At 34.6% G+C, this 13,385-nt stretch overlaps 2 protein-coding genes across 3 annotated transcripts; one reads left to right on the plus strand and one right to left on the minus strand.

The window, feature by feature from the left end:
• Positions 1-552: 552 nt before the first annotated feature.
• On the minus strand, positions 553-7,448 carry LOC132707542 (uncharacterized). The gene is made up of 4 exons (XM_060679438.1): positions 7,182-7,448; positions 5,569-5,652; positions 5,417-5,515; positions 553-682 (listed from the first exon to the last, which is right to left on the minus strand). The coding sequence occupies exons 1-3, from the start codon at positions 7,345-7,347 to the stop codon at positions 5,418-5,420; spliced, it is 348 nt and encodes a 115-aa protein (XP_060535421.1). The 5' UTR covers positions 7,348-7,448; the 3' UTR covers positions 553-682; position 5,417.
• A 28-nt stretch (positions 7,449-7,476) lies between these two features.
• On the plus strand, positions 7,477-11,526 carry LOC132707541 (lipopolysaccharide-induced tumor necrosis factor-alpha factor homolog). 2 transcript variants are annotated; one of them, XM_060679437.1, is made up of 4 exons: positions 7,477-7,675; positions 9,917-10,153; positions 10,796-10,855; positions 11,269-11,526. In XM_060679437.1, the coding sequence occupies exons 1-4, from the start codon at positions 7,477-7,479 to the stop codon at positions 11,505-11,507; spliced, it is 735 nt and encodes a 244-aa protein (XP_060535420.1). In that variant the 3' UTR covers positions 11,508-11,526. The 2 variants fall into 2 exon arrangements, with proteins under 2 accessions (XP_060535420.1, XP_060535419.1); XM_060679436.1 differs by lacking the exon at positions 10,796-10,855.
• Positions 11,527-13,385: the final 1,859 nt, after the last annotated feature.

Raw genomic sequence — 13,385 nt, forward strand, 5'->3', positions numbered from 1 at the left:
AACAAGGTATGTTTGGTATAAATATGTCAAACAAAATTTTAAATAATTTAGGAAAATCCAACAGCCATATTCCGCAAAGATTCGGTTTTTCTAGAATTATGTTGCTTAATTACTTAAAGGTATACAGAACCTATTAAAAGACGAATCAATTTCTTTAAAAAACATAGGGTTGTTCCACTGAAAAAAGAAATACAAGCCTCGATCAGTATTGTAAATAGAAATAATACAGCAACATAGAAACAATCTGAACACATCCCCTGATTCTACGTAAAAAGTTTTAATATTTTTTTAAGTTAATTTAATTTTCTCTATTCGATAAACCGTCAGATTACCGAAATATAGATCGCCCTGTAGCTCGGAAAGCAAAAGTGCCATGAATCTTAAATTTCACGCTAAACTAGTTAAGTCTACATAATTAAACAGAAAAAATGAAATAAAATCCAACACGTTCTTCAAAAAATTTATGTCAGCACATCGGAGGTTTGTCGTTGACATTTTTGCCGTTTACAGGGGGACAAGGGGGGCACGTCATCGTTCCTGTCTGTCGATCGTATCTGCCCAGAAAGGCTCCGCATTTCTTGCAAAACAATTCGATATCGCTACCATGCGGAAGAAAAAAAGGGAGGAAGCAAATCGGCCAGCACAATAGGAGACACAACGCACCTATGGTCGAGTACGCAACCTAAAATTTCATGATACTGCAATGGTACTGACTGTCACCATCGAACAACAGTTAAAAACAATAATAAGACAGTCTCCGGTTTTTCCATCCAAGAATGAGCATTACACAGAAATGAAGAACAGATGTGGCGTCATCTGCCGGGTTAGGGAGAATTATTTAGAATTAGTAGTGTTTGGCCCCTAAACCTGAACAAAGACATTTTGTTGTTTTTTTTAACTAATTTTAGAGAAAGAAATTGAGTTCTCGGCAAAAAAAATTTTGGCAATACTTTTTTGTAATGTAATGTAAAGAATTTATAATACGTTTTAAATGTTAATGTGGTATGTTTTTTGCTCATTTAAAATAGAAAAAGCGCGAAATTTTCAATAAGATTCGCGCATCAAATTAAAATTGTGAGAAGATGGAATTGATACAGTTTGACTCCGAGGATTATGCAAAACAGACACGAATAAAATTGGATCTAATATTTAATAAATTACACTGTGAAAATGAAGCCGATATACGCTGTACTTACTTAAACTTCTTCAAAAAGGAACAATGTGTATAGTCTGTCTCAATCTTCAATTATGGAAGTTCCCTGCCGACGGCAATAAAACTCGATTGCGGTAGGGACGGACTCTCAAAGGTTTTGGTAATAATATAATTTTCTTGTTTATTTAAGTGGGTATAATCTTATTAAATCCGGCTAAGAAATGACATTCAATATATACAATAAACTCATAGCTAGCTATGTCTACATTTTTATTCTAAATGTCTAAAACTAATTCTAATTCACTATCAAACTCGTCATTGAGTTAATTATAATAGAATTTATATTGTTTTGAATTGAAGTGTAATAGTCCTCAATTTTTATAATGTGCTTTACTGAATTTTTCCAACACTCAACTGATATGTTATTAATTACATTTTTTATCAAATTTACAATACTGGAACTTAAAGAAGGAGTTACATTTTCCGCTATAACCTTTGATTTGACTTGGTTCCACAAATTCTTTATGGTATTAAATGTGCAATGATATGGGGGAATACGTAAAACAGTATGCCCGACCTGTTCAGCCAAATGATCGCATACATACTGTTTTTTAATTGCATATGAATTTAGGACTTCCAAAAGTTGCTCGTTTTTGTAACTGAATTCAAAATAAATATTATTTTCTAACAAATATTCCTGGGTTTCAGTTTTTGAACTTGATGAGGCTGGTGCTTGACGTAAAAGACGGCTGTGGTAACTTGAGTTATCCAAAGAAACTTTCACAGTAATACTTTTTACAAAACTTTTGGATTCCTAATGCGTCGGTTTTTGCTTAGTGGAACTTGCTGACGTTTCGCCAACCATCCTGTTGGCTTCTTCAGAGCTTGACTGAAACTGGCTCGCATTTTACTCTGTACCTGCTTATATATTTTTTGAGGGGTGGGGGGGCTAAATGAGAGGCATAAACACCGTCTAGATGTCTGACGCAAGCCAGTTTCAAGCAACTTCTTAGCAAGTTTGACTCAACAAAAACCGAAGCAGGAGGAATCCAGAAGTTCGAGATAAATCCGTCTTCTGATGCATTTTCCTTAATTTGAAGGTGCTTTCATCTGACAATTTCGAATAGAATCAACCCATCATTTAGATACAGTGTCGTGTGCATCGAATCATATTTCATCGCCGTGAATTATAGATCTGCTGTCTAATCTAAATCTTTTAATTTCTTGAGGATAGTTAAATCTCCAAGTGCGTAATCTGTGTGATTCCATTACTACTTGCCTTTTGTCTATTTTGCTCTGCTTAAATCCCATTTTACTAACAACTCTACGGAGGTGGCACAGCTTATACTTATATTAGTTTCATTTTCTTCTAGCTTCTTTTTCAGTTTTTCCAAGGAAGGAACAACTTCGCTTTGATAAAGACAATATATTTTCGTAAATTGGACTGAGGTGGCTTTTACTTGATGAACATTCATTCATCAAAATAAATAAGAACTAAAACTAAAATTATATATTTTTACATGACAATTGTTTCGACAACACCGTGTCTTTATCAAATGTAATACTTACACACTACCGGCTACTATATATACCGAAGTACAATAAAACCTTAATTAATGTTGTGAGAATTTAAGTTCAATAAAGGAGAGGTATTTAAATCTAATTGATCGTTAAGCAATACATTTGAATGTCTCATTTTGTTAATCTCCATGGCTTCCAATAAATTTAATTTTCTACTTTTTGTCCCTGTATGTAAGATATCAAAATTGTCGTCAAAAATGTGTTTTTCTGTGTTTAAGTATGTAGGATAATTAGAATCTAGACTATTGATTTTAAACGCTCTTTTATGTTCGTTAATGCGTTTCTTGAAGGATCTACCTGTTTGCCCAATAAATTTTAGGACAAGATCCGCATTTCAACCTGTAGACACCTGATTTTTGAGATTTTGGACATTTCGTTTTACTGTTTCTTAAAATTTTGCTATTGCGTTGTTAGTTCTGAAAGCTAAAGAAAGTAAACCACATTTTGACAAATGTTTTGAAACTTTCACTGGGTTCTCCTATGTATGTAATTGTTTTAAATTGTTCGTGTTCTGTATTAGATTTCGTATAAATAGAGTTTACTGTTGTCTGGATTTGATTTTTATTTATAATTTTATGTATAATGGACGAATTGTTGTTGTTCAGTGCAATTTGTTTAATGATATTAAGTTCTTTATTGTAATTTTCTGTTGAGAGTGGCGTATTAAGAAGTCTGTGTATAAAAGAGTGAAATGCAGCCATTTTGTGTGTATATTTAAAAAAGAATTCAATTGTCTATCCGTTCCAACAAAGCAAGCAAAGACATCATTCACGTATCTATACCACCATAGAAAACTTAAATGATCTTCTAGTATGATATTTTCCAAATTATCCATAAAAATCTCGGTCTAAGTGAGTTTCCCATAATCAAACCTTCCTTAGAGATGTAAATCTGTCCATTAAATTCAAAATAATTTTGGTCTAAAGATACTATTAAGCAATCTAATAAATCTTGTTTCACCAATCTATCACATCCATTGGTGGAATACTGGGAAATAAGTTTTGTACATCAAAAGACAATAGTTTTACGTTAGTAGGGATTTTGATGTCTTTCATTTTGTTGATTAATTCAAAAGAATTTTTTATTGCAAATTTGTGTGGAACTTTAAAATATTTACTAATTTTGTTGAAAGTTTAACTGCTGGAGCAGTATTTTTGTCTTTGACTCTAAATAGTGTGGAGTAATTACTTCCTTGGCTTGTCTTTGATTTAACTCCTTAAGATCCTGTTTGATGTGCTGTTTGATGACAGACGAATGAATTCTTTTTTAAATTACATTAATTCATTACATAATCGTAATAAAATTCACTATCGAGATTGAACAAGATAACTCTATTAATTTTTTAGACTTCACTATTACGAAAATGCAAACAAATCAGATTTTTTGATTTATCATAAACCTTCACACACGGACACAGTCATACATAACAGCTCAAATCACCCTTATACACACGAAATGGCTGCATTTCACTCTTTTATACACAGACTTCTTAATACGTCACTCTCAACAGAAAATCACAAGAAAGAACTTAATATCATTAAACAAATTGCACTGAACAACGGCTACAACCGTCCATTATAGATAAAATTATAAATAAAAAACAAACCCAGACAACAGTAAACTCCATTTATCCGAAACCTAATACACAACACGAACAATTTAAAACAATTACATACATAGGAGAATACAGTGAAAAATTTTCAAAACATTAGAAACAAAAAATAGAAAATTAAATTTATTGGGAGCCATGGAGATTAACAAAATGAGACATTCAAATGTATTGCTTAACGTTCAATTAGATTTAAATACCTCTCCTTTATTGAACTTGAATTCTCACAACATTAATTAAAGTTTTATTATGATTTTTCGGTATATACAGCAGCAGGTAGTTTGTAAATATTACATTTGATAAAGACACGGTGTTGTCGAAACAATTGTCATGTAAAAATATATGTAATTTCATGAAAATCTGAACTTTTAGTTCTTATTTATTTTCGATATATTTTCCATCTTAGGTCCTGACCACTATTGTCTATACGGTGAGTTTGAAAATCGCTACGTTTAGTTGTTTTCTTCAGTTCTCCAAACAGGTTTCTTTTAAGGCTTTCTTGTTTAATAACTTCTCTACTCATTCAAGTTTCATATACATTTTTCACAATCTATTTTGCATCATGCGACAAATGATTTCGACGCGAAATTGTTATATTCTCGTAAAATATTTTTGTTTATTGGGGAGAGTCGGTCGATAGACAACACGATGAAAACTGAGACAGAGTATAACTGTTGAACGAAATATATCCAAAAGATCAGCACCAATGCTTTAATTTGTGAACTTGAAAAAAAATGTTTCAAAAAAACAATAAATACACACAAAACCCAGTAAGTATCAAAAATGGACGATGTTTATGCTAAAAATCATTTATCGGCGTGATATAGACATTACAATAGAAATGGTTCTTTCACAAATTGACCTAGACGGCTAATGCCTATCTACGTTTTCGTGAAATAGAGATGTATATCTGTCCATAAGTGTTCTTGAAGAGTATGAAAAAGTGATGAGTGGGATGGGCAATGTTTCGCGTGCCGAGAGAGGCTGTCTCTTCTTGTTTTTCAGTTATCATGTTTTTTCGTTGAAGCGATTCCGGTGGACAAGTTTTGCCTACGTTCTAGGTACTTACTTACTTCAACTTACTCTGTTTCTTTGCTTTCTGATACAAGGCCGCTCTAAGTAATTGCATTGAGGACAAGTGACCATCCGAGGCCCGGGTCTCCAAGTCTCGACTAAAATATCTCCAATGCTTACTTAGGGTATAAATACTATAATGAAAACTTACCAGTCGTCTTGAAAAGAGCTTGACCGCTACGAGACTTAGTTCTAAATCTCACCGACGGAGAAGGTTTCTTTTTTGGGGCGTGGTCTAAAAAAACGCAATTTTTTGCATTCAGGAAAAATTTTATTCCAAAGATGTAATTGTTTAACCACGAGGAAAAAAGATTTCGAAAAAGTAAGTAGTTTCGACGTTAAATACGTCTGAATGCGATTCAGATCCGTTTACGCCGCAGTCTTTACGAGCCCAGTCGAAGAATTCAATATCCAATTTAATAAAATCGAAGTAGGAGAGTGAAATAAACACAAAAGCGAGCGGTTTTTATAACCCGCCAAGTCATATAATTCTGTTCGACCAAATATTAACTCAATTTCGGAAAAAATTCCAAAAGACCGAGGGTGTATAAAGTACTGAAATTATCGATTTGGACAATTCTTCACCAGCAAGCTTATACAGGCTGGCTTAATACGAACTGTCCACATTAAAATATTTACCCACTGAACTCTGGGAGCTATAATTTTCAAAAAGGATTATTTTTCCATTCCAATCATTTGGCTTAAATATGGGTTTGGGTTGGTATGGATTAAGTCTTCAAAGAAGGCTAATACTTCAAACAAAGGTAGTCGTGTATTGATCATATTTTTATATATATTTTTTGTTATCATTAAAATGCCTTTAGAGAGCCATCAAAAATTAATTATTAACATTAAATTTATTCTAACACAATCCAATTTTTCTACCCATGAAAAATCCGGGAGTCTACAGAAATCTATAAAGAACCTAACAATCTTAACCGCGACTCAGGTCATCAGTCATCCGAGACGGTGTTTATGTTACTCATTTAGCTCCGCCCCCCTCAAACAATATATAAACAGGTGCAGAGTAAAATAGGAGCCAGTTTTAGGCAAGCTCTGAAGAAGCCAACAAGATGATTGGCGAAACGTCAGCAACTTCGATTCAGCAAACACCGACGCATTAGAGTAGCCTGTGGAAGTTTCTTTCCCAATTTGTTAAACTGCCCACACATCTCGTATGAGGTCAGTTATTTCGTAGAGATACAGCCTCCAGGCTTTCAAGCTCCTACTACTCGTGACTATCAGGGGGGTCGATTGTGCGTTTCTGAGTGGTACGCTCTATTATTGTCTTCGAATGGGTTACTTTTTATTCTACACCACAATGCCACGCCATGTTAAGTCATGGTTAGCTCATTTCCGCTCCCTCGTTTGGATTGAGCCTAATGGCAATGCCTTTAGGTGAACATATATATCCGATTTTAGCACCTTCAACGCTGGATGGTTATTCCTCTGCCTAAGTTTCCTCCCAACATTCTAGAACAGAGCTGGACAGCATGCATTTTGGCTTTATCTCCCTCTCAGATGAGCAATTTTAAGACTTGTATAGGCTATTTTTATGTAAGTGGACCTTTTCTTGAGAAATATTTGTGATTTCTTTAAATAAAAATAAGATAGCAAAATGTTATTATTTGCTTTCTAGATAGTTCTTGTTTTTGCATTGTACTTTGTATTAGTTCTAGTTACTTTTTGGTTTAGCATGATTATGAAGAGATCGTGACCTTCAGTAACGGAGGTAGAACAAGAGGAAGCAGATACCCAACATACCTTGCGGAATTCTCTCGGAACTGCAGCGGCAAAACAAATCTTCGCGTGAAAAATGCGCCATTTCCAATTCAGGATGACGGCTCAACAAGTGCTCACCTAACGAGCAAGGGCATTCCGGATTGAAAGCTAATTTGTCGCCACATATCTGACATGTCAGCTGGTCCATCAACGCGCCCCGCCATGGACTGGAGACATATTTTTTTTGCGCGAGGTACGATTAATTTTGAAAAGCGGCGTCAAAAGGCTGTCAAAAAATTGGAACGCGCGGCCGCGACATGCCAAATTGTCCAAAGCGATGGACTCGGATGAAAAGATAACCAACACGATCAGTTCGGAGGACAATGAGAATGGCGAAATAAGGCACATTTTGAGTTCACTACTGGAAGACATTTGCCGATGCGAAGAGGATCCGTCAGGCCAGCACCACGGGCAACGTCGGTTTGTTTCCGCACCCGACGTCAGATGGCAACGCAATCGGGGGTCAAAAATTACAGGTAGGTCGCCATGTTGCACGGTGGGAGGAATAAACTATCTAGTAAAACAAAACTGTATAAGTATTCGATCATGGATACGGAAGCCAAATGAATATCTGTTTTATTATACAGGGTTTGTGAAAAGGTGGTTCATTTATATCAGCTCCTAATTTTTTAAGTAATCACTGAATCAGTCGTTTTCAACAATCGGATTATTTTCTTATGATTTTTTTCATGTTTTTGTGTATGTTTTTACTTGGTTAGGCATCTTCAGTAAGCTGTCCATGGTTTGGCATGGTTTAGAAAAATAGTTCTATATTTCAATGCAAAAAAGACTCAAACTATAAGATTTCGTAGCTACGAGGAACAGTGCAATAATGATATTGTTTGCTCAAGACGGTTCCACTATATCAAACGGTGATACAATTTAATTGTGGGTCAATTGGGTCGACTTGGTTCTACGAGATATTTTCACTAGGGAACAAATATTGAATTCGCGTTATGCGAAAATTGATTTTAAATTAAACTGTCTACTCACTATCTCTGATCTGACTTTCTAAATTAGCTAGTGATTTTTAAAACTCTGCACTTGAATTGAAAGATAAGAGTCGGAGGTTATATTGTTTTAAAAGACCCTTGAAAAAATTTTTATTGCCTAAATCACTTTTCAGTCTGGATGTTTTTTTTAGTATGACTTTTCTTTACTTCACTATTCCTAGTCAATTTTGTGATTGGAAAAATATACAACAAAAATAATTTTAATTATAAAGTATCTGATAACACAACGATACATAAGTCAGAAAGCTGTCAGGCTAGATCATAAAAATAATTAAGCAGGTTATTTGAATTAAAATGTCCAAGACAAATTTAAATAAAATTTTGATTACTACTTCGCAAATTATAGAGACGTCCTCGTTCGCTAAGATAAAAAGCTGCACTATTCGCAAAAATGTAAGTATTTTTGAACTATTACGGTACCTATCTATAAGGCAAGCAAAACGTAAAATTGACATAAGTGATTGTCTTTTTTAGAGTTATTTTTAAATCAAATTAAAGCTAATTTAAACTGTTTTTGAAAAACTTCAGAGTACACTCAAAAAGTTTCACGGACTCACGACAAATTCAATGGTCCACAGGAAAACTGGCTATTTGGCCGCTAGATGGCGTTTGTAAAAACTCTACAAATGATAGAATGCCACGTAACTTTTTTATATTTAAAAAAAGTTAAATTTGGAAATACTGAGCAACTTTTTATGTGGAGTACGATAATGTGTAATCTTAGCTTCAATTTTGCATGATAATCAGAAATGCCTTTTTTACCTTTATTTTTAAATTAAAATAAAGTTTAACTAATTTTTTCTTTAAACTTCAGAGTACACTCAAAAAGTTTCACGGACTCACGAAAAACTCAATGGTCTGCAAATGACAGAATGCTACATAACTTTTTTATATTTAAAAAAAGTTAAATTTGAAAATAGTAGGCAACATTTTATGTGGAGTGCGATAATGTCTAGGAAGGGTGTTGTGTTAACGAGTATTTAATGTATATTGGAGTGTATAATGCAACGAACATATTAATATTCATAAGAATAGTTAAATTTTAAAAAATATTTGCTATTTTCGTACAAAAAAATGGCTTCTTTTATTTAAGTTATTTTTAAAAATGAAAAATGCTCGTATAATTGTTTAAATTTTATAGTTACAACAAATGCTCTCTAAGTGCCACTTTTCAAAGATTCAGTGAGTCAGTGTCATTTCTAGAAGGAGTGTAGCGTGCTGCCCGTCCATTTACACAGCTTTATATTAAAATATCTTATATATTACTAATAATTCTCCTCCATTCAATATTTTTATTTACTATTACCATATTTCTGTGTATATAAGTTAAAAATATATTTGGAGGTCAAACCAAGCGACCCTATGAAAGGCACAGCAATTTTTCCGAACATCAAAAATATGTATTCCCATAAGAAAACAGCTTATTTAGCTCAACCCTGTACAGTAATAGAAAACTTAAATTATCTCTCTGCTAGTGTTTATAATTCAAGCTCAATTTAATAACTTAAAATATGCGTAATTTGAACCAAAACAAACTTACTCAGACGCTTAAAGTGACAAGCCAATTTATTAAGTTTGTTTCGTGGCCTGCTATGGTAATAAATCATTTTAATTATTTAATTTGTGGTTTTGCCTTTAGGGATCTTTCATTCCGTCCACTGTGAGATGGAACTTATCACAGTTACTATAGAAAGTCATTCGCAGGAGGAGAATTGATCAATTCTTCGACCGCGATGCACAACGAAATGCATATGAGGACGCCGTCATCGAAAATTTCCGTACCGAGGGTGCCGCCCTCCTACTCAACCGTCATAGCGTTTGGTCCACCAATCGCCATCTTTCCCGCCAATTATTCCTCGCTTTCGTTCATAACTCCTCGACCACCGCCATCTTATGCTGAAGTGCACGGAATTTGGGATGATCCTCCGAGCGATGTGTCTTGTAAGTCTATTTTTCAATCACTTCCATTTCCAGAGCGTTTTTAAAGAAAAACGCGCTTAGTAACTCGTTAAAACCAATTTTAAATCAGAATAAGCCTAAAAATCCCTATGCAATAAGCATATAACATACTCCGCGTCTTGCGATATAGCTTCGGCTAGCTTCGGTGTTGTTCGTCTGGAGAGTCCACGGCATAATCGAGAAGCGATAGATTAAAGCGCAAAAACCACTTTAACCGTTAACAATGGTGTAAAAGACACTGTAACACTAATTTCCATTTCTACGCGGAATTAGGCAACTAGTCCAAGCTTAAAGATGACGGATTTCGACAAGGACTCCAATAATATGCGATATTAATATTGTTTATTTCAAAATTGTCTATGGCCCACGATTTTTTGTCTTGTCACTTACTACGTCATTTCACAGAATACAATGTTATTCACCATGCGCAGATAATATTTTAAATAATGCTATATATCGTCGCCATATAGCTACTAGAATTATAAAGTACCCTGCCTAATGCTGATCAGACATTGCAGCATTCAACAACCAACATGGCCGCTGACAGATCGTCAGTAAGTTTGGATGCGACAATTTTAAGGGGGTATTTTCTCAGAATATGTCCAGATCCCATTAAATTTTCAGGCAAAGATGAGTTAAATGTGTGGATATCGCTGGTCGGAAAGAAAATGGGACAGAGTGGAGGTTAGTTGTGAAATTCTTGAAACACATCATTTTTTTCGTAGCGGGTCACTATATTATCTAATATGTAGTGTAAATTGAACAGAACAGACAAACAACCAAATTTAGATAAAACCGATCAATGCAGTGCCGGCTCTCATTTAATGCGTTTTACGCTTTATTCGAGATCTTCAAAAAAGGGTCAACATTAAAAATTGATGCTGATTGATTAGTTTGTGTATTTGATATGGGTCTGAGTTCTATCTTTATTAAATGCAGCCACGATTCGTGAAATGTCGCGAATTTTCGGAAAAGTCAGCTCTCTGGTTGTTTGTATATTCTGTGCCGATTGATTTTAGTTATCCCAAAGAAATATTAATATCCATTGTAGCACTGTAGTATGGTATAAGTTAAAAGTTAATGAATTTGCGTTCCAGCTGACTCGTATTCGCTGGGTCCGGATCCGATTTACGCCTCGTGTCCAAGATGTCGGACCATGGTGCGGACCGATGTTCACACATCGAGGTCCCAGTTGGCTTACGTCGCTTCGGCGTTCTTGTGTTTGTGTTTGTGCTGGCCGTGTTGCCTTTTGCCCGTCTGGCTGAAACCCTGTCAAAATTTTTACCATTTCTGCCCTGTCTGTCACTACTATATGGGCGCCTATAGGCCTTGCTGATTTTTTCGTACTTTATCATGTACATACATACTTTCAAAAACAATTGCTATGTTTATTATTGTTATATTTATAAGCTTTAGTAAAAAATATGAATAAACTAAACTTGCTCTACCAGAGGCTAAATTTGACCACAACTTAAAAATACATTTTAATTAAATTAATAACAATTAATATTTAAATTTTAAATGAAAACAATGGTTATGTTTTAAAATAACAGGGAGCCATATTTTCATATTTTTGTCTCAATACAAGATAAACCGTCAGACGTCAGCTGTAATTGTCAAAGCAATAGGAAATTACGCATGTTGGAAGCTAACCAAACATTTTTCTGTGCCCGCGTCAATTGTCATTTGTACAATGTGCAAGCCGTTTTCTCTTGGGAGTACGTACTGGTATTAATTTGTTTTCTTTGTTAATTTGGCAGCGATATATTTTGAACAGTTAGGTTCAGTTCAGGTTCGGTGTTCAGATAGAGAGGTTAGTGCTCTTAATTCCCTCTCTCCCACTAACACGTGTTCCTATTTTACCGGTGAGTTATATTAACTAACTAATCAGCATACAAATTACAATCCATTAAAGAGAACTGTCCAAACGGACGTCTTTGGGGGGATATCACCCCCCAACAAATTAAAAGAATTATAGGAGATGGCTCTCAAATTAATGAACTAGTTGAAAAGGAAATTATTCTGTATGAAAACGAAGATGTTGGCCCTTTCATAGTCTATATTGAATCCGCGGAGAAATCTGATCGTAATATAGGTAGATTTAACAATCTTAAAATAGCAAGAGAAATTTTTAACCTTCATCTCAAGGACGTTAAAAAAATTCACAACAAAGGTACAAACCGTATAGCGATAGAGTTTTTTAGATATGAAGCAGCCAACAATCTCCTAAAAAACCAACATATTTTAGACTAAGGTTTTAAGGTCTTCATTCCTTTTAATTTTGTCACAAGTAAAGGTATTGTAAGGAACGTAAATATAGATGAAGATATCGAAAAAAATTTTGAAAATATATGCAAATCTTCAGCAAAGATAATTCAAGCCAAAAGACTTAATCGTAAAATAATTGTAGATAACAAGACTCAGTATAAACGAGCCGGTACCGTCTTATTCACATTTCGAGGGGTTCTTCTACCAAAGCACATTTGCTTTTATGACCTTCCCCTTCCGGTAAACGTTTATATCCCCCCTGTCACTCAATGCTATAAATGCCTACTCTACGGACATACCAAGAAAAACTGCAAAGGCAGGGAAAAATGTTTTAATTGCGCAGACAATCCACATGAAGAAACCGACGATAGCTCAGACTTCCCCACTCAATACTCGTGTACCCAGAAATGTCATTTTTGCAGAAATGAACACAGAACTACTTCGAAAAGCTGCTCCGAATTCAAACGACAGCAAAACATTAAACGGATTATGACGTACGAAAACTTAAGCTTCCATGATGCCAACAAACTATGCGCTGAAACCTACAATAATAATAATGAAGTATTTTCATACCAACCAAACGAATTCCCTTCTTTAAGAAATAATACGGTTAACAAGAATGATAATTACACATAAAGGAACACTATATCCCCTTCCCAAAGACGGCTAGCAGCAACCAACTACCAACAAACGGTCTCAGGGGAACCCAACAAAAAAAGACTGATCCACAAAAGCTATGACAGACAGTCCCATGAAGACAATATTTACTTTCCTAATTCTAGACCGGAAAGAACACACGCTACAAATTCCCCTATATTTGACGATCTACAATCAACATTCCAGAACTACCAAAGAAATTAATGCCTCAAGTAAAAGTGTCCCTCAAGACATCCATCTAATTTAAAACGATATGATGATAACCCTACTTATAGATCTTTTAAGGAAC

This window comes from Cylas formicarius, unplaced genomic scaffold (genome assembly GCF_029955315.1).
Source record: "Cylas formicarius isolate icCylForm1 unplaced genomic scaffold, icCylForm1.1 PGA_scaffold_9__14_contigs__length_23061073, whole genome shotgun sequence".
Lineage (NCBI taxonomy): Eukaryota > Metazoa > Arthropoda > Insecta > Coleoptera > Brentidae > Cylas > Cylas formicarius.

Bases quoted from the DNA above. Each gene is read 5' to 3' on its own strand.
- LOC132707542 (XM_060679438.1), bottom strand. From the start codon at position 7,347: ATGGACCAGCTGACATGTCAGATATGTGGCGACAAATTAGCTTTCAAT. The intron at 5,653-7,181 runs GTATGTTGGGTA...GCGTTTTTTTAG, and splicing joins TTCCGAGAGAATTCCGCAAG to ACCACGCCCCAAAAAAGAAA. The intron at 5,516-5,568 runs GTAAGTTTTCAT...GAGATATTTTAG, and splicing joins AGCTCTTTTCAAGACGACTG to TCGAGACTTGGAGACCCGGG.
- LOC132707541 (XM_060679437.1), top strand. From the start codon at position 7,477: ATGGACTCGGATGAAAAGATAACCAACACGATCAGTTCGGAGGACAAT. The intron at 7,676-9,916 runs GTAGGTCGCCAT...AGTCATTCGCAG, and splicing joins TCGGGGGTCAAAAATTACAG to GAGGAGAATTGATCAATTCT. The intron at 10,154-10,795 runs GTAAGTCTATTT...TTAAATTTTCAG, and splicing joins TCCTCCGAGCGATGTGTCTT to GCAAAGATGAGTTAAATGTG.